Source organism: Gopherus flavomarginatus, chromosome 10 (genome assembly GCF_025201925.1).
Source record: "Gopherus flavomarginatus isolate rGopFla2 chromosome 10, rGopFla2.mat.asm, whole genome shotgun sequence".
NCBI classification, from domain to species: Eukaryota; Metazoa; Chordata; order Testudines; family Testudinidae; genus Gopherus; species Gopherus flavomarginatus.
In genome coordinates, this window is record NC_066626.1 from 50,364,235 (window position 1) to 50,391,095 (window position 26,861).

The 26,861-nt window shown below is 41.3% G+C and overlaps 1 protein-coding gene and 1 long non-coding RNA gene across 6 annotated transcripts in view; one reads left to right on the plus strand and one right to left on the minus strand.

Moving 5' to 3' along the window:
* LOC127058914 (uncharacterized) overlaps nt 1-26,861 on the plus strand; it is a 68,241-nt gene continuing 41,380 nt past the window's right edge. Inside the window, exons 1-3 of the long non-coding RNA XR_007776492.1 lie at nt 1-199; nt 830-901; nt 15,048-15,174. This is a non-coding gene — a long non-coding RNA (uncharacterized LOC127058914). The remainder of the gene's footprint in view (nt 200-829; nt 902-15,047; nt 15,175-26,861) is intronic.
* The window catches only part of TANC1 (tetratricopeptide repeat, ankyrin repeat and coiled-coil containing 1), a 197,949-nt gene continuing 173,209 nt past the window's right edge, over nt 2,122-26,861 (minus strand). For all 5 annotated transcript variants that reach the window (XM_050969154.1, XM_050969158.1, XM_050969155.1 and 2 more), the window contains 8 exons: nt 24,131-24,264; nt 23,498-23,621; nt 23,023-23,198; nt 13,647-13,779; nt 10,351-10,442; nt 8,087-8,233; nt 7,189-7,289; nt 2,122-4,930 (listed from right to left, as the gene is read on the minus strand). In XM_050969154.1, coding sequence (XP_050825111.1) covers nt 3,496-4,930; nt 7,189-7,289; nt 8,087-8,233; nt 10,351-10,442; nt 13,647-13,779; nt 23,023-23,198; nt 23,498-23,621; nt 24,131-24,264 — 2,342 coding nt within the window. In that variant the 3' untranslated portion in view covers nt 2,122-3,495. The remainder of the gene's footprint in view (nt 4,931-7,188; nt 7,290-8,086; nt 8,234-10,350; nt 10,443-13,646; nt 13,780-23,022; nt 23,199-23,497; nt 23,622-24,130; nt 24,265-26,861) is intronic.

Consider the following 26,861-nt stretch of genomic DNA (forward strand, 5'->3'; position numbering starts at 1 on the left):
TAAAAACCTTTAAGGAAGGAGATTCCACCACCTCCCTAGGTAACCTATTCCAGTGCTTCACCACCCTCCTAGTGAAATAGTTTTTCCTACTATCCAATCGAGACCTACCCCACTGCAACTTGAGACCATTGCTCCTTGTTCTGTCATCTGCCACCACTAAGAACAGCAGAACTCCATCCTGTTTGGAACCTCGCTTCAGGTAGTTGAAGCCTGCTATCATTTTTATAAGGTCTCAAAGAGTGGTTTAACTTATTTTTATCAGCACCTGGCATCTGACTCGCTCACTGGTTTTGGCTGACAGAAGTAAATTCAGTTCAGTCAAACCTTTGTTCTAGGAGATAAATAATCCAGGCAGTTTGATGCTTTGGACTGAAATTTTTTTTCTTATTTAGGGCTTGCCTATAAAGGAGATTTTTCAAGGATAATTATATCAGTATAACTACAGTGCTTAAAGTTAAATTATGCCGGTATAACACCCCTATATGAAGGCTCTTAAGCTGTGTCTACACTCAGGGCCGCCAAGTGCAGGTTCGGGCCCCGGTGAAAAAATTTTTTCTGGCCCACCACTGAGGGTGGACCAGCTAAACAGGACCGACAAAGCCAGGCCCCGGCCCCCTTCCGGAATGCCGGGCCCCAGTAATTTTTTATTGGCTTCCCCCCCTTCTCATCGGCCCTGTCTACACTGCCACTTTCAATGCTAAAACTTTTGTCCTTCAGGGGTGAACAACTAAAGTTTTAGCACTGTTAAGCAGCAGTATAGACAGCACTTTATCGCCGGGATAAAGCTATCACTGCTCATTAGGGATTTTTTTTTTTTTTTTATTGCCAGGAGAGCTCTCCCCGAGCGATAAAGCATATCTACACTGCCTATGTCACAGCACTGCCGCAGCCGCACTGTAACGTGAGTAGCATAGACATACCCTTACTCTGGATTAAGATCAGCCTTTTGCAGTTTAGCTAAAACTGCTTCTGAAACAACATAAGGTAAACTGGAAAAAGACACCCATATCAAAATAGGAGTGTCCATACACTGATTTTTATTGTTACAACACTTTAAATTCACCCGATCTTATACATCATTATAATTTCTCTGTGCAGACAAGTCCTTGCAGCAGATAAAAATATTAGTGGTTTAACCAGATACTCCTACTCATTGTCCACGGTAACCTCCAGGGCCGAATATATTCTGGAAAATAAAGAGCCATTCCTCTATCTAGTTGGAGAACTAGGAACACTCTAAGCATGCCTTGAGAGCATCTCTTGATCTCTCTGATGGAGCAGCCAGTTCACTTGCGTCTGCAGTGACTCCAAGAAGGCATGCTTGGCTCCACAACTGCAGCTAATCACCTGCAATGGGGGTGGATACAGGCAACTGGTTCTAACCCCCTGGCTGCAAGGGTGATGAGTGAGGCACCCTGGAACACTGCAGTGTCAGTGGGTGCGTGGTGCAGGCCCTTTAAAACTGAGCTGCTCCTCCACAGCACAGTTTGCAGGCAGGAGCTCCAGCTCCAGCAGCTTACACTCCAGGCCAGGTTTCAGTAGCAGCTTGGGAAGTTTCTTTCCTGGGATCTGAGTTTGAAAACTTGTCCTCCTCCCAGCTAGCGAAGAGGAAGAGGGGAAAACAGCATTCACCACCTCCTACCAGTAAGTGGCTGCCCCGTGCATGGAGGTGGGGTGGCAACAGAAAGCCAAGAAGATGCAATATAGGCACAGTACAGTACACTATTTGTTTGGGGGTTTGTCATCTGCGCTGCTGTCTGATAGCTTACTTCCAGATCCCCATGGCATCTGGTTGACCATCAGTCCGTAACTCTGGTGTTCGTATCTTTGAGGTTCTACTGTACTGGAGAAACTGATGGCAATCAAGACAAGTCTTCCACCTTCAAAAGATCATCCTGCATATTCTCCAGACCTCAGTGTTTACCCTCAGAAGATACTGGTGAAGCTATATGGGCCTCATCAGGAAAAATGGGGGGTGGGGAGAATCATATAATGCAGTTACAAGCAGACCCTTTTCTATAACTGTACTACATACACATCATTGATTTAATTTGTGTGCATCTGTTGGTGGTTTTATACCAGTACACAATACACAAAATAAGAGTGCACCTCTCAACCCACTATATTAATAGTCTTTATTTCATAAGGAAAAAATACAGTAGCAGTGCAAAAAGAGAACTACTGAAGAAGAGAACAAGACTTCTACAAATATCAAAGAAACAGTAAACAATAAATAAGCTAGGGTGTAATAATGCAAATTCCTAAGGAATTTGTAAAAACGTGTAAGGTTGTTTTTACAACGTACATACATACTGTACATGGGAATAAAAGTTGAAAATTCCAACTTGTACAACACAAACCTTTATTACACACAGGAATGTCATTACAACTATTCATTTTGAAAACATTCTTGCAAATATAGAACCTTCTTCCTCTCAAGCGCTGAAAAAAAAAATTTTACCCCATCCTACAAAGCAAATACGCACCTGCCCCTTTCCTCAAATGTTCATCTTTATATTCTCAAAATAATACATCAGGCTTCCTATAAAAATGTTTCTATAAAGTATTTCATTCCTGTACCTCTTCTTTGTGAATGTACAATACATCATTTTGTATTAAGGTAGCACCTCAAAGGTATTTTAGGTAAACTATATAAAGTGCGGTTACTGGTATACTGTTAACATGCCATAATATAATAATATTCAGTGCAATAACCAGTATGGTTGAAGCTTTTTTTAAAAATGCATGCAAAATCTGTTGCTGTAATTTACTGGATTTACTTGGTTTCTTGTAGTAATTAAAAATATAATATTTACATGTCAAAACATAGCTACTTAAAGTTACTCATATACAAGAGACTTAAAGTTCCTAAATTTACATCATGCATCCCAATTAAATCCCCCTAGTGAACTAATGAAATAATACTATATCTACTTGATAAGAAAACAGTCATTTACAGATCTGGATGTTACATACTATGTATTTTACCCTCATAACTTTGTTGGAATCAAGCATTTTAAGTACTAGAAAGAGGCATAGTTATGATTATTATGCAAGTGATGACTTTTAGTACAATCAAAAGCCAAGATTAAAGCCCTGTATAAGAGGAAAATGTTATAAGTCTTACAATAAGGATGGAATATAATGAAAAGTAATTTTTTTTCCTCTTTCACGGTCCCAATTCGGTGCATTCACAATCTTAGCTAACCATGTAAATGCATTTCTAGTTAAATTTGACATTCCAGTTATATTCTTGTTCCATGGTGGTACATATAGCTTCTTAAGGAAGTGGTTGTATCCCATATTTCTATGAATAATACTGGCCAGCATGGAAAACCTACTCATAATTAGAAAAGTGGCCAGATAATAATCAATATGTTATGCAGAAACACTATTCTATGATGCAACAGCCCTATAGTAGTGATTAACATAAGTAATCAATATGCTGTTATGTGCTAAGTTTTACAAACAGTTTATTATTATATCAAATGATATTCATACATTAGACTCTATGAAAGATCGCTTTGGTTTTGCAGAAGTGACAGGAGTTAGATGACCTTCCTTATTAACTTGAGACTGCTGTTCAGATATAGCATCTGGATACAAATGAGGAACAGTTTTAGACATCCTGGTATCTTGACAGTGGGCAGGCTTTTGGCCCTTGAGCTCTTCAAGTTCTTTAGGCTGCATTCCATTTTGGATATTTTCTCCCGGGGCAATAGCAGGAGAGGAAGTTTTAGTCTGATTACTGTATCCACCTGTCTGTCTGGCAGAGAATTGCTCACAGCTTACAGATTGAACAAACCCACCAGAAGCATCTTTTAGTAACCCTTCAGAGGCCTGACAATGCCAAGTGCGATTAGTTTGATTACTCTGCTGCTGGAACCTTGCTGTCTTATCCATTATCCCCATAAATGGTGTATTCCGAGGTCTGTGTTCAGGCGTACCACTCTGAACTTGACTAACTTTATTTTCCTTGATTCGAACATCTGGCCCTAACCCTTTCACGCTATCTGAAAAGCTGCTGCTTGAAGTTAAACTACTGGTTGAGCTGGAAACAATGATGCTGCTAGATGGAGAGCCAGAAGAGATGACATTAGTTACAGAGGCTTGCTGCCTTGCTTCACTGCAATTCATTTGAATTCCTTGAATTGGAGCTGCTTTCTCCATGACTGAAGGTGCAAGGACAGTAAGCCTATCAGTGGTTTTGGCCTTGCTTATGAAAGAGTGAGAAGAGACACTCTCACTATGCTGTAAATGGGGACACTGGTTGGATGCTAACTTTTCATTGTACAGTCCAGAACTGAAACCTGTGGGATTGCTTCCAGATGATAAAGTGTTTGGCCCATCTAAATGCTGACTTTTACTGGCTAGATTTCCAGGATGTCGGACAGGCATAGCATTTGTGGGAAGATGCTGAAAAGGAGACGGTGTCTTTGCACTACACAGTGTAGCTCCAGTTCTTGATCCAGGCTGAATGGAATTCAAATGCTGATTAGTTTTCACAATCTGTGCTTGCTTTGTAGGTTGCATGATCAACCCTGGTTCTTTCAGATATTTACTCCCATTTTTTTTCTGAGGGGACATGGGTCTGGCTTTCTGCTGAAGGCCATCTTGAAGGGTTCTGCTGTAGGGAGAAGCTGTCTGGGAACGCTGCAGCCTCTGTGAAGATGGAAAGGGGTCATCATGGTGTGGAAATTCTTCTTCTCTTTCTTCAAGATTGAAATGATCATTCACTCCTTGGACAAGAACGTCCTCATTGTCAGAGTCATTCTGCTGTGCTGGCTGTGGAGACTGCTGCTTTTGTTGCTGTGTTCTCTGAAACTGTTTACACTCCTCTTCTACTCTAGATAGGAGCCTTTTGATTTCTTGGTTACTGGGGCACAATTTTATGGCTTCACGTAGGTCAGCAAGAGCTGTAAGAAACTGTCTGTGTAAAGGACAAAATAAATAAAAGTAAACTGTTCCAAAAGAACCCCTCACCCACCTTGTCCCTCTAAAATTAAAAAAAATTATTACAACTTTGGGCAATTAAACTTCCACCATTGTGTACTGGCTGTGATCTCTATTACCCATCAAGGCAGCCCTTTGATCTATTGTCTTTTAACAGTATCTGTTACTTAATGTGGTGGTAGGGAAATTAGGGAATTCTCAACACTCAAAGGGCACCTTAGGAATGAGGAGAAGAGACAAAGAAGTCCCATATCATTCCCACTCCATCCCATTGGAGGATCAGAAGCCCTTCAAGAAGGCAAAAGCAGTGAGTTAGCTGGCAGCACTGGACACAGCAGCAGGCGGGGATAAGGAATTCAGCACAAAAGGTGCTTCACTGTAACTGGCACACAGAGTTCCTTTGTAATGTTCCATACCCCAGAATAAGTGCACTCCTCTCTCTCTGGCTGCAGGAAAAGAAGGGAAAAGGTACCTCTTGCTGGGACCAGATTCTTTGGAGGGTTAGGTTCCCACCATACACCTGGGGGAATACTGCACATGTGCAGAATTTATGTTGCCTGCAGATTTCTTTGCTTCCCTGCAGAAAAATGACTCTCTGATGGGGAAGCAAAGGGAAGCCACGCAACAGCGGTCACATGACCCTCCCCAGCAGTATGTTTCAGGTGCCTAGGACAGCCAGCAGAGAGGTAAATCACTGTGGGGCAGAGGGTGGGACTGAAGAAGACTGAGGTGGCTCGTACACTGTGCTGGGCTCAGCTCCTAGTCCCGGCTGGGCTGGGGAGGATGGGACTTCCTCTTCCCCTGCACGGCATCCAGGGCTGTGTCAGACCTATCCGCAGCTGTAGGAAGCTATGCAAACTCCCTCCTCCCTGCTTTTCCTGCACCCATTGCTGTTCAGCTGCAGGGGGAGGGATCACTGTACAGGGAGCTGCTCCCCCATCTGCCCAACCCCCATAGATCCAGACTCCCTCCCCATACCCATACCTCATATCCCACTGAGCCTCACCCCTCCACACTCAAAACCCCCCTCCCTCTGCACCTGAAGTACCTCGACGAGCCACCCACACCTGGATCCTCACCCCACTGAGCCCCACTCCCCCAGCTGGACCCCCCACTAACCCCTCAGACTCCCCTGTGAATTCTAGCCCCCCTGCACCCAGACCCCTTCACTAAGCCCCAACCACCTTCACATGGACCCCCCTGCAGAGTCTATTACCATTGCACCCAGAACCCCCCAACAAGCCCCTGTGCATCCAAATCTCCCCCGAACCCAGATCCCCCACTGAGCCGCCCGCACCCAGATTGCCCCTCACAGAATCTTCTCAACCCCCATCCGGATACCCACACACTAAGCCCCTCCACACTTGGATCCTGCCTTGCTCAGCCTGCCTGCCCACACCTGGTGCACCTGGCACGGAGGGGCAGGGCCCTGCAATGTTTCTGGGGCAGGCTCAGTCCCTGCACTGTGTCAGCCTTGGGTGCAGCCTCACCATCGAGTCCATAACTGCACAGTGATCTCCCACCTCTGTGCAGCCACTGGTCTGTGCTCCCCAGTGCCATGCTGGAGCTTTCACTTTTATTTGACAAACAACACTTGCAGAATTTTAAAATATTGTGCACAGATTTTTAATTTTTTTTTTTGTGCAGAATGTCCTCAGGAGTACTACCAAGAGCTGACAACTACTCTTCCCTGCCCCACTCTTGCCTACATCTTGGACTGCTGCTCATTCAACAGCTTCTTGTCCTTTGGCATTCTGTCACCTATAATAGTTTCAGGGTTTTTACTGCTGACCCATCCAGTTAGCTAGTTTTGGTACCCTGCAAGGAATGCTGATGGATTACTGCTGGCTCAGTCCAGGTGATGGGCTTGTCAACACTAAGCCAAACCCCAAAGAGGGCTTTTGGCCTATGGAAAAGGATAGGATAAAAGGGAATATAGCTTAATTTACAGTCATTTATAAAAAGGTAGATACCAAAACTGGGCATTTACTCACTCTGACCATCATTATTTAAACAAGTGTCATGAGGAATTCCAGAAACAACTGTTTAATATCCTGCCTGCCTGGCACCTTTCACTTGCATTAAATTCACTTAACTCCCAACAAAATTAATAAACACAAACGGAAAAGAAGAAAAGGGGACAAAGAATTAGCAAGTATCTCTAACTTAAAGCACCTTAAATTTACCTGCGAATTAGCTGTTTAAAAATGTTATAGACACAGTCACAGACAGTACCTGCTGTTTCTCTTGGCTCTTGCTCTAGCATAATAGGCTTCATAGGATGTGGGTTTCAGATCAAGTGCCTTGGTAGCAAACTCTTCTGCCATGCCAAAGTCCTAATTTAATAGCAATTATATTTTCAATGTATACAGTGACATTTAAATATTTTTAAAATATTACATGCACGTAAGTTGCAGACACTAACAGAAACAATCTTGAGAGCTCCCATAGCCTACCCACTTCAGACAGTACTATTTAAATTGGCAAAAGTAAAGTTGGAGGGTTAAAAAAAAAAAGTGGGGATTGGGATGGACCTTATGCTGCCACCTCTAAGGCTTATCTACACAGGGAAGTTGTCCAGCATACCTATTTCAGAATAACTATTCTGTTATAGCCCCCTATGTCAACACTATTCCAGAATAAAAGCAGGGCAGTTATTCTGGAATAGCTATGCTGGTCAATTTCACCCATGTAGACAAGCCCTGAGTACTACTTTACTTTATGAGGAGTCCCATTGGTTGTGGTAACATAGGGCTCAAAATCAGTAGATGATGGCTGAAACAACAGTGGATAAGGAGTTTACTAATACTAGAGGTTGGGAAGGAAGGGGTCCCAGCACTTACATGTGCAGTGACCCATGACAGTAGCAATCACTTCTGGAGTAACAGGTAATCTGCCCACCTGTATGGTTTGCCCCTCTCCCCTTGCCCCTCATTTCATGCTAGTACCACATATTCTGTACATCCTCCCAGTGGTAGCTTTGCCTGCCTCTCCTTTAGCTCAGCAGGAAGAGCAAGAATCACAAGAACATCATGGTGCAAGGACAGCATACTAGCCCTTTATACATTTATGAGGTTTGAGCTTCATTGAGGTTTCTAGTACTCCAAGTACCTGAGCAACAATAAGAACTTACATTTGTTTTTCTGCGACACCGTGACAGGTTTAAATACAGGGAAACTCTTAGTTCATTGAAAGCTTTCATTTCTTCTCCAAACCCTTCCCGAGGAAACTTCCTTAAGGCATACTGATATCGCTGAGCTGCTTCCTTCATCTTCCCTTTCTATAGGTTTAGAACACAAGAGCTTTAGAAGTTGGATTTGTAAATTCCTCAATATTAATCATTCCGATTTAACATTTGCTAAACAGACGCTCTTCAAATAGAATCTGTTTTTATAGATTTTGTATTTACAAATAAGTATTTTTTTTCTTCAAAAACAGGGATAGTTATTCAAATATTTACATTTAAATCTGTAACAAATGGTGCCAAAGCAGAGTTCTTCAGACATGTAAGGTCTTGTTGATAACACAACTTCTTGGTCTGGTATTTGATGTGGAACAGTTTTACAGAGGATAATTGAACAACTGGCTTAAAAGTCTAAACAGCAAAACTCTGCAGGCCAGATGATGCCTTTAAGCCACACCTTTTATTGGAGGTGGTGCCTACCTATAAAATCTCAGGATAAACTCAGAGGAAGGACAGTCTATATCCTGAGCAACATACAAATGTAGATTCCAACACCTCCCAAATTCATTTAGGAGCTGGAATTGAAACAATAAAGGTGTCTTGCTGCTGTGTGATTTGCTGGGGGGTGGAGGGAAGGAATTGCAGGGGGGCAGGAAGCAGGGACATCTTGACTTGCCTAAGAGAGATTGAAAACTGAAACTAACCTTCTCTAGCGACTACCAACAAATTTTAAAATTTCAAAAAAAATCCAAAAGACATTCAGAGAACATCTCTGTGGTTAGATAAATGTCCGTGAGAAGATGTTGCTAATGCTTCTTACAAAAGCAGAATTTAGATAAGGACTAGCAAAGGTTTTAATTAATAAAACTGAAATATTTTTCTTTTTTTTTTTTAATTATTTTATAGTTAATTTCTTGTTTTTCATAATTTCTTTGCTTTGTAATTTGTGTTAGCCTAAATAATAAACTTGTGTTAGAAGTTCTCTCATGGTGTCTCTCTTTATAAAAGTAGGCCTACATTTTCAAAAGTGATTAGTTATTCTGGCTACATCAATTTTTAGGCACCCAACTTGAGATACTTGATAGGGACCTGATTTTCAGAGGCTGTGCGCTCAATTCTTTCTGAAAACCAAGCTCTTATAAGATGCCTCAAGTTGGGTGCCCCAAAACCATCACTTTTGGTAATTAAAGGAAAAGCAGTTAAAGGAGCAGGGAAGACTAAGGTAACTGCACTAAATATATGCTACTATAGCCTCATGAAGGCATCAGGGATAGAACTCTTAGCCCTGAACACTGTATACCAATGAAACTTTGAGTTTGAGTTCATTAATATAGTGGCTTAGGCCACAGTGCATAAAACACAACACAATTCAGTAAAACGAATACAAAATTTAAAAATACAAAAATTAAAGACCACAAGATCAGCCCTTCCTCTAGAATCAGTTACACCTTTAAAATAATAACCCCTGAAAAGATATAAAAATAAAATGGGTTTGAAATACACTTATTTAGGTCATAAGGAGCCTCTTTTTCGCATATTTTTCTGTTTTTTGCAGATGCAGGTCAGAAGTAGCAATAAAGATGTAGAGGCAGAACTTTGCAGTCCTTACAAGGGGTGACCCCCTGGATTTCAAATCCCGTGGCTAAAACGGCCTTTGAATGATGCCCATGTAATACCCATGGAAGCTATGTTACACTAACGAAATACAGAAAGAATGTCACACAACTTAAGACATTTCCAATCCACTTCTTGTGAAGCAATATCTCACCAGAGAAAAGCATTTATCATGCATGCTAAAGTTTGCTCAATTCATATTTAAACAAATGACATGCAGAGAAGTATCTCAACAAAAGGATATGCTTTATGTATTTTGTTCATACCTAATTCAATAGGATATGTGCAAATTAGCTTTCTGCCATTTTAAGGAATAACTAAATATTACCAATATTTCAATGAACAACTTGAAGCACAGTAAAGGAAATCCAGGTCAAATCCTTTTATCCATTTTTCCAAGATCTGAATGTTCCCAATCAATTTCTCCCTTACAGGGGAAGGATATTTTCTGTCAAAGCTCCTTGGTTCCCATACCCCACAACATGAGGGAAGGAGGTTGCATATACCTTATTATCAATACTTTCTTAAAGACAAAGCAACAGGTGTTTTAACAATCATTACCTACCTTCAGTTAGCAATGAAAATAAGAATCTACCTACTTTGTACATTATGTTTCCTTCTTCCATCAACTTCTGTAGTAGAATAATCAGAATATCAGGTTTAGAGGTTGCCATTGCCCACGCCGCGTTTCCTGCAAGTTAAAATATTAAATACTTTTCAAAAGACATTTCTGATATTACTAGAAAAAAAAACTAGGCTTGTTTCCAACATAGTTTCGCACTCAAAACTTCAGTGGATATTCCACAAGTGAGGAATGATTGTAGAAATGCTTATACATACAGCAGCCTGGTATTAATGGTTCAAGTGTGTCTGCCCTGCTTTAGGTCCCATTTCAGGAGAGCACCAAAGCATGTGTTTAAATGCAGTCCTAAGTAAGGATGCTTTCCTGAACTGTGGTTTAAAGGCGCCCAGACTCAGTTGCAATCATATACACAAAGACACAAAAGTAATAGTCACATAATTAACTGCTGCAACACAGGATACACTAGAGCCATTAATTAATTGCATCCCTCAGGCAACTGACAACATCACCTGCCCTCTGCCCTCTAATCCGTTGCCCCCAGGACTGTTAATATTCCAAATCTTTGAGCATTTTCAAACAGCTGCAATGTAACACAAAACCCAAACATGGAATTTCTCCTCAGAAAGGATAAACATGGGTCAAGGATTGAACATCATCAGTCCTGGATTTCATGCCTGAATCCATGGATTAAGTCCATGAGGGCTAAAAACAGGGCCTTTATGTCATTAGAAGCCCAGTATTCTCACCTCTCCCTATAACAGTGATATAAGATTTTTGATTCTAGCCCATCCTAGTAGATAGTGAGATATGAGACCTTAAAATCAGAACAGTAGTGTGTACAGAAAAGCTATTTTAGATTTCATTTCAGAAACCTCTAAAAATTATTTCTATCCTCTGAATCCTAACTGCAGAGTCCTGCTAACTAAGACACCTGGTTTCACAGATGGAAGATTAAAAATAATATCAATACAATTTTAAATAACCTCTGAGAGTTCTAAAATGGTTTTTCAGAACTACATCCTATGGCATAGTATAAACAGCTTTATCGGTACCCTTTTGGGATGACTTCATAATTCATGTCTAGCCACTAGCATGTAATGGCCCTATTCCAAATAAATGTGGATAAAATCTTTACCATACCAGCATGTATTCTGTATGTATTAAAGGGAAAAGCCCCTTCTTGAGCATTAGTACCCGTTTGCTTTCTTGAGGCTCCACAGCCTCCTGCTATAGTTAAGGTTCGAAGTGTTAAGATGGGAAATACAGAAGTGGGAACAAAAAAAATGACTGTTTGCTTAATGCACTACATATATTTCATACAACTGGACCAGCAAGGCTGGTACAGATTCATCAGCTTTAAAACATGTGGCTATCACCTGAAAAAAAAGTGTCCAAAGTGCTCTGATCACCTAGCTCTTGAGCTATGCACTGAATTAATGTCTGGAAAAGATTTTCATATGCTAAATACCTATTATACAACTACACCTCTACCCCGATATAACGCTGTCCTTCGGAGCCAAATAATCTTACCGTGTTATAGGTGAAACTGCGTTATATCAAACTTGCTTTGATCCGCCAGAGTGTGCAGTCCCCCCCCCCCCAAGCATTGCTTTACTGCGTTATATCCGAATTCATGTTATATCGGGCCGCGTTATATCGGGGTAGATATGTATTTAAATTAATGGAAGCCCCAAAAGTTATGGAAGAGGAATTTTTTTATTAGAACCAAAACATTATGAAGAAAAGCTAGAAGCAACTAGGGCTGGCTGAAGATGATTTCCAAGTGAAAAATCCGCTTTTGCACAATTAGAAATTTTCCCATGCAAAAATTTCTGTTTTCTGCTAGGAAAAAAATCAAAATGACAGCCCCCCCAGCTGCCCGCCTGGAAGGCTCAATTTCACTTTCTGCCTGCAGGGAGAGAGTAAAATTGACAAACTCCAGGAGGGCAGTTAGCAAGCCAAAAAAATATCTGTTTTGGTTCACCCAAAACAGAACTGTTGAAAATTTCTGTCCTGTGAAAAATTTAGATATTTACCTTCCACCCCTCCCCACTCCCCAAAAAACTCTGAAATTTTCCCTGGGGCAGAAAATTCCCTTTTCAGGCAGGCTCTAGTAACAACCCCTATATTTAGGTTGCCTAATAGCTTCCATTACAAACTATTCTTGAGACATTTTCTTTGAGAAGCTCTCACCTCTCTTGTTTGCAGCATTATTTTGGTAGCAGGAATGCCCTCAGACTACATAAATGCCTTTTTCTTTTTCCCATAAAATTCCATTCACCTTTTGCTGAGATATAAACTCTTAAAAAATTCACCATTTCCTTCTCTTGTTTGCATTCCCGAGGAAAATGCAGCACACCAAAATAACAACTGAATATAAAAATTATAAGTCTGGACTGGCAATACTGCTGTCAAATCAGCATCACCAGTAGCACACACTGCACTGGGAATTCCCAGGAGCTGTCAGAGCACATGTAGTTAGTGGGACCTAGTTCATAGCCCATGCCCCTGTGACAACATCACGTGGCAGAAGGAAAGAGCAAACCAGTCCCAGCCTTCTCCCCACCATGAACTGCCCCCAGACCCCACACCTAGCCCCAGTGGCTCATTCTCCCTCAAAGCTTGTCTCAAGGGGCACCACATGGGGACAGAGCTCCCTCCAGTTCCAGAGAAAGAGGCAAAGGAGGCAAGGCGGAAAGCATGTGCGTGCTAAAATATTTAGATCCTGAAGTTCAAGAGGCAGCAATCTGGCTTGCAGTGTTGAGGGTTCAGAGTTTGACACTTGATGATAATGGGTCAGTTGTTACAGCTGGATGCCACAGAAGTTTTGTTTACCTTTTTCCTTTTAAAAAACTCTAGAAAGCACCATACAAAAGTCTACATTAAATGAACATTCTTAAGGTTGCAAAGTCATGCACTCAAAAATTTGGAAATACCAGAATTAGGGTTGCTCACATAACAGTAATTCAGCCTTTTAAATTAAGCATAAGCATTTTGATTCAGTCTTTTAAATTAAATGCTCACTATGTTCAGCATTCAGTGCACAAGGAGACAATTACGGTTGCATGGGTAACCATAAAACTGGCATTTTCTAACTTTGGAGTGCTTGACTTAGAGTTCTTTGAAAGTCGGTTTCTGTATGTAACATGTTTTATAGACTTCCATTCAAAAGGAACGTGATAGACTTTCTAAAACTCTGTTTTAGAAAAATGACAATTATTGCACTATAGCAGACATTTAATTCTTTCCCTTCTAAACAAAAACAACACAAACAAAAATTGTGCTTTGATGATATAGGATGGGCTTACTAACCTAATTTGGCGCCTTTTCTAAGTAGTGTGACCACTACTGACGTATTTCGACATCCAATTGCTCTGTCTAATGGACGCATTCCACTGTAGTCTACGTGTTCAATCACTGCACCCTTCTCTACTAAATACTGCACCTGGGAAAAAGGAAGGAGACTGGATAAAACCTTTAAAAACTTTCAGCATGAGAGGCAGAATAGTGAAGCCACTTCTTAATCCTACTTGGAGTCCCCATTAAATAAAGTTAGTCTCTAAAATAAGTTAAATCTTCTTTTGACCCCAGAAGGGAAGGAAAGGAGAAGGTAATAGCCACATTCCTAATTTTACTGCATTAACTTCAGTGATAAATAATAATCTTTTTCTGTCTTCATGTCAGTAGAAAATATATACAAGACACCATAAGGCCAACACTACATGTTCACTTTCCCATTTGTTCACATCATGAGCTTCAACATACTGGTATGGCTGCTAGTGTCCAAGATTATAAAACTGGGATGAAAATACAGAGGAGTCCTGCACAGACCATATGGGCTTCAGGATAATTAACAGAGGTTTTAATAGCATGTCACAGTATGTTGTGACATTAAAATGACAAGTGTGAAACTATAGTACCAAATTTGTTCTGATGTGTTTGGGGATGAATGGCATACAAATACAATAAAGAAGAATGTACAGGCTATTTTTAAGTAACAGTCACTTAAACATGGATTATTTAAAATGCCCAAGTTTAATTATATGCTTCAATTTTTTGTGATAACAGACATTGGCTTTTTGAACTAACTGAAGAAAACTAAAGCAGTAATATTTATTAATTTCTACACCACTTATCAGTGGAGCAGTTTGATGTTGCAGTTAAGAAATTAAGGGTATGTCTACACTGCATTCTAAAGCCCATATTAGCAAGTCTCAGAGTCTTCAAACTCAGGCTTAAAATAAGCAGCTATATATACTCAGCAGCTGGAGCTGGAGCTTGGGCTCTGAAGTCCGAGGAGGAGAGAGTTTCAGAACTCAAGCTCCAGCCTGAACCCAAACATCTTCACTGTTATTTTTGGTTCCATAGTGCTCGATCTGAGCTCTGAGACTTGGGATCGCAAGTTTTAAAATGCAGTAGACACCAACTTAAACACAAAGTGGTAAAAACAGAAATGTAAAAAGTAAAAAAGATGTCCAATGCTGAATAAAATAAATGCATCAGAAACTTGTGGTACCCAAGAGTAGCTGGAATTGGCCCATCATTAACTTCTCAATAACCATTCTTGAAAGTGGGAAGTACAAGAAATGACAGTAATAGGAAGGTGGTTAATGGCCAGCAATAGTTCCTTGAATAAGGAGCCTAACAATTGCTTTCTATGGCTGATAATGATTTAACCTGAAGTTAGACATTAAGTATCCTTGTCATTCACAGCCTCCAGGTCCTGACCAGGTGCTGGTTTGCTGGATGAGCTGTTCCACTACCTCCAACAGTCATCGCTGTTGGCTGCCACCCTGGCCCAGAGATCAAGCTACCGAGACATACAAGGTGAAAGAAGATGGTAAGTCCTAGTGCAGCTGTCTGCTAGATTGACTGGCAGTTTGAGCTGCTCCGGCTGGTGACCAATCTCATCCCAGAGATAACAGTAAGGACCTTTGGTAGCACAGGAGATGTTAAGTCACATACAAGATGTAATGTCACCATCCAGGCTGAGGAGTCTAAAGACTGGTTCTCTCTTCCTCTTGTTGCTGATGGATGGGGATTCTGGATCTGAGGTGAGGTGCGTGTAGGGGCCAGCAATGGAAACTCTGGTCAATATCCTCCTCCTGGCAGAGTGCTGCTGCTACTGCTTTGCTACTACTGGAAATTCCTAGGATTCCGAAGTCTTTTAAGCAGGAAAACTGTTCCAAGTAAATTATTTGTTTCCGAGCTTCATCACACTGTTTTCAGCACATATGGACTAAGTGTTTTTCATGAATATAGACAGTACATCCAACACCCCCACTCTCCAAAAATATACAGTCAGTAAAAAGTAGCAATATTGGAACTTTAACATGCAAAAGAGACACCAGTTAGAGGAAAAAAACAGATTTATTTTTAAACAATCTAACAGCTATGTTCCCACACAACATGTGCTGGTTGGAAATATTTACTTCATATTTCATTTTTGTTAATGTCATTTCATAAGCCACTATTCACTCAGAAGTATATGTGCAAATACTGAAACACCACTGTTTTGATTACAGAGTGTCTAATATAGTATGTTAACTACAGTACTCCCAAAAAGGCTCCTGACTGAACAGAGCGGATACACCCCAAATCCTCCTAGGAGGCCTGAGGATTCCTTCTGCCTGTTAGAAATACACTCACGAGGAGGCTGAGCATAGTGCCTTCCAAAATCCATTAACAACCACTCGCTCAAAATCAACTACAGACTTGTGTAAATTAATTCAGATTAAGGTGGAGTGTGAATTTAAAGTACAATAGCTATTTCAGAGTAACTGCACATGTGGATCTTTAGAGGTTTGACTCTTCCTAAATAGCTATTCTGAAGCAACTGCATGGGTAGACATGCTCTAGCCTGAGTAAAGGCTACCTCCATATGAGTAAGAGATTGAAACCTCAGGCTCTAGGTTCCCCATTTAATTGCTGGATTTGGTGTAGTGCATGTCCTTCCCACTAGTGTGCTGACATGATCTTCAAACCTGAAGTGAATATCTCCTTGCAGGTAAGAAGTACATTATCTATCCTACCAGTTATCTCCTAGAAGCTTAATTTCTGCCAGTTTGGCTTAATTATGTTTTATTGCTGAGAGCCTCACCTCATGCATGCAAATTTGAAAAGTTTAAATCATGGACTCTGAAGTTACCATGTATTGGCTGTAACAGTTATAGACATATCTTATTTCACTTTCAAATTAATCACTGCCCAACCTGTAATACTTATAATATAAACTAAGGAAGCAGTGGAGTGCAGTGGATAGGGTACAAGACTGGAAGTGGAGACCTAAGGTGTAGTCTCAGCACTGAAGTGTCTGATTTGCCTTAGTTCATGCTGCAAATTTACCTCAACACCTTAGTTTTCTGCACTTATAAAGACTGGATAATAATGTTTAGTCACCTTTACAGAATGTTGTGAGATTTACAGAAAAAAAGCTTAAACACTATGTGGTATCATTATCATAATCATAAACACTACCACATCAAGAATGCAGGCTATCTACACTAGGATTAGAAAAAGTGCTCTTTATGATACAGAAATGAACCACTCAATTTCAGCCTTGGTGCACCATTATTTTCTTTATATGTCCCTTTCATTTAGGGTCTTTGCTCAACATTGTTATCCAATCTGGGCATTGGAAGGCTATTTTAAGAAGAGTTACAAAGAGAAAGGATATTTTCCACGGTCTAGCAGACTTTATTTTGTTTTCTTTCTTTTTCTTTTAATTCCAGTAGATCAGACGTACAAACTAGGTGTTTCTCTTATGGAGATTTAAGATACCCGTTATGACATATTACAACATACTGTAAAGCACAAGGACATCAGAAGAGGTTACTGCACAAAGTGAGTAACCGCAGTTCTTCAAGATATATGTCCCTACAGGTGCTTCGCTTCAAGTATGCATGCATCTCTTGAATCTTGTTCAGAGATTTTCTGCAAGTCGTGTCCATTTGGCCCAAGCATGTGCCCACACCAAGGCTATATAGCAATGTATGGGAAACTGTCCTCAGTTCCTTCTCCACTTGAACATCCCACAGAGAACAGTCTGAAGCAGAGGGGAAGGAGGGTGAGTAGTGGAGCATCCACAGGGACACACATCTGGAGGAACCACAGTTACTACATACAGTGAGTAATCTCTTCTTCTTTAAGTAGTGTCCCTTTGGGTGCTCCGCTTCAGGTTGCTTATGAGCAGAGGGAGCTTCAGAACTGAGTCTAGAATTGAAGACAGTACTGTAGTACCAAGTTTAGAAAATGTACGTACTGAAGCTTTTGTTATAGCCCTACATAACTCAGATACTGGCATATTCTTGAGTATTGCTGTGGATGTTGCTGCTGATTTGGCAGAATGTACTCTCACCCTTTGCAGGGGATGAACAACAGTTGCATCATAACAAGTACGGATGTAAAAGTTAAACCAGTTAACCAATAAGCATCAGACTTATCGGTTTACAATTAAACTCCACTGCTAGCCGGAGCCTGGGACAATGACGGCAGGGGTCCCTAGGTTGGGGGCCGGCAGCAAGGCCCTGCATAAAACGTGGAGGTGCTGTAGCACTCCCCCCCACACCTCTAGTTCCCCAGTTAGATAGAAGAAAGGAGTCTCCCACAGAGTGGTGCCCTACACCCCCACTTCTTGTTCCTGGAGGTGGCAAAGAGATCCATGTCTGGAAGATCCCATCTTCAGAATAGCTGTGAAGAATTTGAGAGCGTAGCTCCCATTCTTAGTCTTGCGAGAAGCATCTGCTGAGAATATTGGCTGTGGGGTTCTGTCTATGTGGGAGGTAGACAGCTGAAATTTGGATCTGACAGGCTATACACCAGTGCCATAGTTTCATGGTTTCGGCAAGCAGGGAGGGCGATCTTGCTCCTTCCTGTGTGTTGATATACATGCAGGATACGTTGCCCATCATGCCTGTGATTGATTTGCCCCAATGTGGGATAAGAAATGAAAGCAAGCATTCCTAACTGCCCTGAGTTCCAACAGAATTATATGGAGACTGGTTTCCTTAGATGTCCATCTGCCCTGGGTCATCAGAGCACTGAGGTGAGCTTCGCATCCCAACAGTGCATCTATTGTCATAGTTACTGATGGATCTGGGTGACAGAAGGGAATGACTGCACAGACATTGAGTTGATCTTTCTACCAGTCCAAGGAGCTGCTCACTTGAAGAGGAACTGTCACATGCCTGTAAGGTGTCTCTGGCTGGAAAACAAGTCACTCTGAGCCAACCCTGCAAGCAGCAGATACATAGCCTTAAGCAATCAGTCATGGAGGTGCAAACTACCATGTGTCACAAGAACTATAGACAGCTCCTTATCATGTGTCAAGGGCTCTCCTGAACTTTGCCTATCAGACCCAACAAACATATGAATCTTTCTATGGGAAGGTAGGTCCTGACTGTCAATCAGTCCAAGGATGCACCTATAAGTGTATCTTCTGTACAGGGATTAACATGTTTTTGTTTTTACATTCAACTGGAGAGACAATTCCTGGAAAAGAACATGGGATGTCTGGATGGAAGATAGCACTGCTTCGTAGGAACAAGCTTTGAATAATCATTTGTTGAGGTACAGGAAGACAAGGATTGCTTCTCATCTGAGGTAAGCAGCCACTGCTGCCAGGACTTTTGAGAACACCATTGGAGCTGAAGAAAAGCTGAAGGGAAGAACTCTGTACTGGAAATGGTCCTGGACTAAAGTGACAAATAGGTATTTCCTGTGTGATGGAGGTATCATTATATGGAAATAGGCATCTTGTAGGTCGAGGGCCAAAAACCAATCCCTTTCCTCTAGTGAAGGAATTATAGCTGCCAGTCACCATTCTGAACTTCTGAGACTTTACAAATTTGTTTAAAAGTCTTAGATCCAAGATCGGTCTCAATCCTCCATCCTTCTTTGGCAAAAGGAAATACTTTGAGTAAAACCCTTTGTCCTTGTGAGGAGGTGGAACTGTCTCCATTGCTCCTCATTGGAGGACAAAGTTCATTTCTTGTCTCAATAAAACCAGTGAACAGGGTCCCTAAAAAGGGATGGGGAAATGGGAAAGGAAGAAGTGAGGGAGGGATGTAAAATGGATGGCATAGCCCAGTGTTATGACCTCTATGACTTACTTCTCTGTAGTGATCCACCTTCAAGCATGTTGGAAATGAGAAAGGCGGTCTCTAAAAGCAAATGGATGCAGCTGTAAAACCAGAGGCATGCGAGGATTCAATCCCTTGACTGACCCATCGGAACTATTCCTTTGAAGATGACTTAGTGCTCATGGAGTGCAAGTGAATGGCACTCTCTCTGTGGAATTAAGTCTTTTTCTGGGATTATCAGTGGATCTATGGAATCCAGAGAACTGAGCAGGACACCATCTCTGGGCAGTCTGTAACCTAGTAAATCTTGTCTTATTTGTACATGACCAGTGATCGTAAAGTAGCCCTAGAGTCCTTTTGTGTGTACAAGGATTCATCCACGGTCTCCGAAAAAAGCTTATGACCGTTGAAGAGGAGGTCCTCAACAGTTTTCTGAACTTCGCTCAGAATCCCCAAGAGTTGGAGCCAAAATGCCGAGCATAACAACTGCCATGAAGATGTTCCAGGCAGTAGTGTCCACAGCATTCAAGGCTGTTTGAAGAGAGGTTCTGGCCCTGTGAAATGACGGACTGGAATTGTTCCCTATGTTTCTGCAGCAGATGTTCAATAAAGGCTGTAAATCTATTACAGTTTGTATTTGGCCATGATTACCTGATAGTTCATGATCTTAAATTGCAGGGTTGCGGATGAATAGAACTTATATCCAAAAAGGCCCAGTCTCTTTTGGTCCTTGTCATATGAAGTAGACTTTCCAGAAGTGTTACTTACGATGCTCATTTATCGCATCCACCACTAGGGAGTTTGGGGAGACGGGAGGGGATGGGGGAGAACAAAAAAAATCAATCAGTCATTAAGGGAACATAATAATATTTCTTACCTGCCTGTTTACACCTTGGCAGAACGATAGCAGGTGTCTGGCACACAGTCTTAGCTGGATCCAGAGCACCTTTTTAATGGGTAACTGCAGGATATCCAACAGCTTGTACTATGAATGGAATCTGAAGAGTGTCAGCTACTCTCTTTATAAGGTCATGAAACTGATGGAAATTGTCAGCCATTGAACGTGGTGGGGGCAATAACCATCTCGTCTAGGATGAAATAGGTGTTTGAGAAGTGACCTCCTGCTCCTCAGATGTCTCTTCTTGTTGGGGAGAGGGGTTTGTTGGGGAGGAGAGGACTGTACAGATCTCGCTTCCCTATGAGACAGCACTTCTTGTGAATTGCTGCCAATAAGCAACCCAGGGTCTCAATGTAGCCATGGGGAGTAGGGGCATACGGAAGTGAAGGTGGCATGCCGGGTTGGTTCCACCATCCTTGTTGCCAAGCATGATGATCTTCCTTATGATGGTCAAGGAATGGGTTCCTATAAGGCTATGTCAGAGAACCTTATACAGAAATAGAAGAGACTGACTGGAACTCTTCATCCTTCAATATCCTCCAATGGGGGAACACACAGAAAAGGTCAAGATTCCTTGAGTACCAGAGGACAACAGTGATCTGGAGATCAGGGTGTCAGTACCAAGAGATACGCAGTAGCCAAAGCAGACTGTATTGCTGATTGGGGCTGTACCAGCGCAGGTGCTGGTGTGTGTGACCCTTGCTTGCTCAGTATTAAGGATGCTGAATGGATAGGTACTGACAGCAGGGCTATGCCAGAGGGTGCCAAACTGGAGTGCTTATGATTAAGGCTACATTTTAGTCATGGGTATTTTAGTAAAAGTCATGGACAGGACACAGGCAGTAAACAAAAATTCACAGTTTGTGACCTGTCCATGACTTGTACTATATACCCCTAACTAAAACTTGGTCCAGAAGTGCTCTGGGGGGGGGGGAGTCCAAGGGCACAACGGGGCTGGGGTGGGGGTTGCCCGGGACCCCCGCTGGTGCTGGGGGGAGGCAGGTGGTGATGCGTGGCCTGAGACCCTCCCTGGTGCTGGGGGGCGGGGAGGGTTGGCAGGACTGGCAAGCTCCCTGCCCAGCTCTGTGCAACTCCCCCGATCAGCAGCATGTCCCTGCAGCTCCTAGGGGGAGGGAAGGCCAGGGGGGCTCTGCGCGCTGCTCCTGCCATGAGTGCCAGCTCCGCAGCTCCCATTGGCCTGGAACTGCAGCCAATGGGAGCTGCAGGGGCTATGTCTGCAGGCAAAGCCCCGTGACCTCTCTGCCTAGGAACTGCAGGGACACCCCGAAGGTAAGCCGTGGAGTCAGCTGCATTGGCCGTTGAAAAAGTCACAGAGGTTACGGAATCTGTGACAGACACGCAGCATGATTGCTCGCCTTGTCCCTTGAAGATGGTACAGAGGCCCCGTCAGAACCATATCTCTCCTTCGAGCTGTGGGACTTTCCAGCCTTGCCAGTCCCAGAGGAGTCGTCCTTTGCCTGTGCTGTACTGAGCCAAGAGGTGGAGGTTTCCAAGACCATACATCTCACAGGGGACCTGGGTCTTTTAGGAGCTGGCTCCTTAAGATGAGAGTCCTCTTTCTGGAACTTTCCCAGAAGTCTCCAAAAAGCCTCCCTTTCTTAGAGGAAGCCTGCAACTAAGGTCTAAAGAGCACTGGATATATCCAGAGACAGGGGTGCAGGTGGGGGTGGGTTTCCTGATCTGATTCAGGGATCATCTACACTGAAAACGTACATTGACACAGCTACATCTCTCAGGGGTGTAAAAAAAATCCATACCCTGACAGACCTATCTCTGCTGATCTAACTCCCAGTATAGACAGTACCAGGTCAGCAGAAGAACTCTTCCATCAACCTACCTACTGCTTCTCGATGAGGTGGATTAAATACAACAACAGGTCAGACCCTCCATCACTGTAGTGAGTGATTATACTGTAGCATTTTAAGTGTAAATGTACCCTCAGAAGTTGGTCAAAGGGAGCATTCCACCATTAGCAGTCTCAGCTTAATCTCCCTGTTCTTCCTTGCCCTGGATTTGAGGGCCAGACAAAACTTGCACTTCTGGGAGACCTGCAGTTCTGTTCCTCAAGCAACGGACACAGAGTGGCCGTCGCTAACAGATACAGTCTCTCGTCAGGAGAGGGACCCATCAAGCAGAATAAGACTCCCTCAGAGAGAGAGAGAGAGAGAGAGAATAACAAAATAATCCTCCTGTTACTTATCTCTGACTATAACTAATACTAAACAAACTTCAGTATAAACTGTATACAAGAGAGCTGACATATGCTCAAGGTGGACATGCTAAGACTCCATCTCAGGCTGAGATAGTTGAGAAGGAACTGAGAACGTTTCACCCATGCAGCCTTATGTTGCCTTGAATTGTGGCACGAGGACAGATGTAACAGAAAATCTCTGATCAAGGGCTCATGATGTGCATGTGCACCTGAAGTGGAGCATCTGTAGGGACACTACTTGAACACTGGACTTCTAGTACAATTATCTAGGTACTAAAAATCTGTTGGAAAATGCTTTTTCTGCATAAACACCTGCACTGGTGTCCAGGTCTAAGTGATGGAAGTAAAGAAGGAAGTTAAGCCACTTAACTATCTGCCTACACTTACTTCATTAACATTTTGATCAACAGATTCCATTTCAGACTATGAAAGTTTAAAGTGGGCTTAGAAGATTTTCTACAAATTAACCTTACTTACAATATCAGAATCTCCATAAAAAGCTGCCAGATCCAAGGGTGTTCGTCCATTCTTGTCCATCTGATCTATTGTTGCACCTTTTTCAACCAAATATTGAACCACTTCCCTATGGCCTTTTAGGCAGGCCCAGCTCAGTGCTGTCAGCCCCTCTTTATCCAGGGATGAAATGGCTGCACCTGAAATAAAACCCAAATGGGTTTTTTAAAAATTAAAGTTCCATGTTTAACTTTTAAAATTAAAACCAAAATTTGATGTGAACTTCAAAATATGAGTAATAAAAAAAGCCTTTCACTTCCTCTAATCTCCATCAAAAGCTACAATAAAATAAACCTTATTGTATAGTCCGGCATACCGTTTGCAAATAAGATATGACTGAAAACTATCAAAAGTACCTGATGCTGAAAAATTATCCAACTTGTGTATCTGTAATTAAATGTACAGAAAAATCCCCTGTGCAATTGTATAATGATTTTACCTTTGGAAAGTAGAAATTCCACAGTGCTCAAGTGTCCTTCACAAGAAGCCACCATAAGTGGTGTCCTGCCTTGCTTGTCACTTAAATTCACATCAGATCCATGCTCTAACAGAAGTTTAGCAATCTGAAAATAAAATTTAAACGTAGATAAGTAGTTTAATTTTTAGAAATGCACTAATGGCCTTTTAGAAATGGGATGTATAATGTGTTACTTATATTCAGTCTGATAATTCATGATGAATTTAAAACTTCAACAGTTTGCAGTTCTAAGTCTAGGATTTTCCACTCTGCGAGGGCTGCTTTGTACCATGTTGCAACCCACCACCAAGGGTAGCAGGTCGGGAAGAATCTTTCAATAACAGGTTGATCTTCCATTAGTACAGTGCGAGCATAATAGCTCCTATGCTGCCTCTGCTCCCAGTTTAGGAAGCACAATTCTCTAGTTCAGAAAGACATGGTAATTTCAAGTGCTTTGTCCCATCTTAAATTACTCAAGTGGTGAGGTTTTCCTTGGAATGAAGTGTGTCTGAACACTTGCACCATTTATTAAATGCATAAAGATGCAGGAACAATTTTAAAATTCAGGAAACATCTCCCATAATCATTCATTTTGTTCACGAGCATTTGTCACACCTGCCAATGTCCCTGCCGCACTGCACAGAAAAGTGGAGGGATTCCCCTCCTGTTGGCTCTTGTCACAACAGCTCCATGTTCAAGCAGTAACTCGCATACTTCCAATTTCCCTCTTCCTGCAGCAGCTGTCAGGGCTAAAGAAAGTCAAAAGAAATTATTTCTTAAACTTGTTTTAGTTTTGGTAAACACAGCCTCTTATGGAGGAAAAAAGAACAATTTTTTCAACTAAAAATACCTCTGTGCAGTAGTCACAGCATTCTGATCAAATTGTCTCTAGATTCAATTATGTAGACTTTTTCCGAGACTTTTTTTTTGTTTTTTTTTAGCCCCCACCCCCCATTTACAAAGGCAACTTGGTGTTCTCTACAGAGCATCAGGAAGAGCAGAACTAAGATGGGAAGTTAAAGCATCAAAGTATACGGTGACTGAGGAAAAGCTAAGTCTCAAACAACTGATTAAATCATGTACATAGCTTGCATATAAGAAGAGTGTTTATGGGCAGAAAAAACAGATCAACCAATTTGATAAGTCCATTATATTTCATTTTAGTTTAATCATTTTATCAAGATAGGTGAGCTGAAACCTATTGGACTATGCTTCTCTCAGAGGTTTATAGATCTGATGGTCCTGTTAGTGAATCCCAGGACTATCATAGCTTCTCAGAATGCTGCTTATTTATTGACTGACAGCAGCTTATTACAACCACTAAGCAGCAGATATTCAACATTTCCCAGGAAGTTTGTGTGTTTCATGTAACTGGGTTTCTTCCTGATGGAGGAGTTAAAGCTGTTTTGCCTATTTTTGCAGCAGACTGCATGGGAAAAATTACACTAGCTCTCTAATAAAGGGTTTTGATTCTTAATTTGACCATATTTGTTTTAGGCTTCAAATGGCTTTTGCCAATGCATGAGTGATGTTAACATTGTAGCTAGTCTCTTGTTAAAAATATTTTAGAATAGTACAAAATATTACAATATTCTTGACTCTTGATTTCTACTAGATTGCAACCTCCTTGCAACTTTGGACTGATATTGGTGTGGTAGATCATTAGAGCATTGGCTGGTCCATGCACAGAACCCACATAAATGGATGCACTGAACAGCAATTTGGTACTGAATTAGAACATTCTGTGGGCTCATGCATGTGCCATTGTGACTGATCATCCTAACACAACATGGTAGCATGTGAGTACAAACAGCATAATTATAAAACTGTTGCTAGGACCTTTATCACAGATGTAGATAAGGTGAGCACCACTGTACATTTGGATGCATTGTTCATGGCTTATACTGAGGCAGACAATTCCTACTATAGGGAGCTATAGAGTCTGAAATCCCTTTCAGCATCATGACTTTAAAAATAATAGTTTTGCAGTTAGGCTATCATTTGAACAACTCAATCATCTTTTCCCATGGTTTATTATGCTTTTTCATTTCCACTGTGACACTCTTTGAAGCTTGAAAATAAAATATTTTCCCGTCATGATTTTGTTCTCTTCCATTTGGCACACAGCAGCTTTTTTGTGTGTTTTAAATGGAGCTTGAAATTAACAGGTTTTGTTGTTGTTGAATTCTTTGTACCAGAATCACCAGTGATGTCAGCACTGTTCTGGAAATAATGCTTCTTAGCTAACTTCATCTAAAACCAGTAAATGGTTCACCACTACACATAGTGCTTCTATCTAAATCCAGCAGAAAGAGTTAATGCACACTTTCTTCAGTTGCTCAGGGAAAGAATCGTGCATTTCTTTTCCTTTATTAAAAAATAGTTTTCAGTTAGAAAATATTTAAATACAGTGTTTAAAAACTTGCACAGATGTGCTGAAAAGTAATAAAAGTACAATCACTGCAGGATGTAGTAACCCTGTTTTTAATTTTTAAAATAACATCTGACCTACATGCCCACCCTTCCAGTTTACAGGCACCTATTTAAAAATTAGACCAAATGTTCTGGTCTAAACAATTGGATATCCTCAATGTACTTCTTGAATATCCTCAATGTACAGATAGAACTGTTGAATTACTAAAAAAGCAAACAAAACCACCTTTTTAAAGACAGACTTCACATTTATCTCACTGTCACTTCCAGCTCTTGAGTTCAGGGCGTAACTCTGAAGTTATAGCAACAACATGACTAAAGCATACCATATTCGGCCACAAGCAAGACCAAAGAATAGCACTACAGCAAGCTAAAACAAACAATATAATAGTAAAACTATGTTCAGGAATTCCGACTATTCTACTGAAAAGACCACCTCTGATCTGCCTAATGTACTTTGCAAAAGCTCAACCCAATCTGCCTTAATAAAAAAGGAAAGAATTTAAATGAGCAGCTAAACAAGCAACTGATGCAGAATGGAAAATATGTGAGCCCATTAGGCTGAAGGAAAACTAATAATCTGGCAGATCTTTGGTGTACAGCCAACAATGTTAGAGGGAAATAGTAATTGGGACAGAAAAAAGGATTTTTTTTTTATTTTATTTTGTCTGAAACAAGACAGACACAAAGTTTGGAAATCTATATGAAAACATAATTATAAATGGCTGCTACCATGTGCAGTATCCAACATGTATGATACAAAAACCATTTAATATTGTATTTCATGGTTATTCAAATTTCTATAAGATGCCAATAATATCTACTGGAGCACACAGTTGCGTGTTGGACTTTGACTCTGGAATCTTATCCTATAAAGATCACCATTTGTCTTGAGAGCATGATTTGTTTTAAA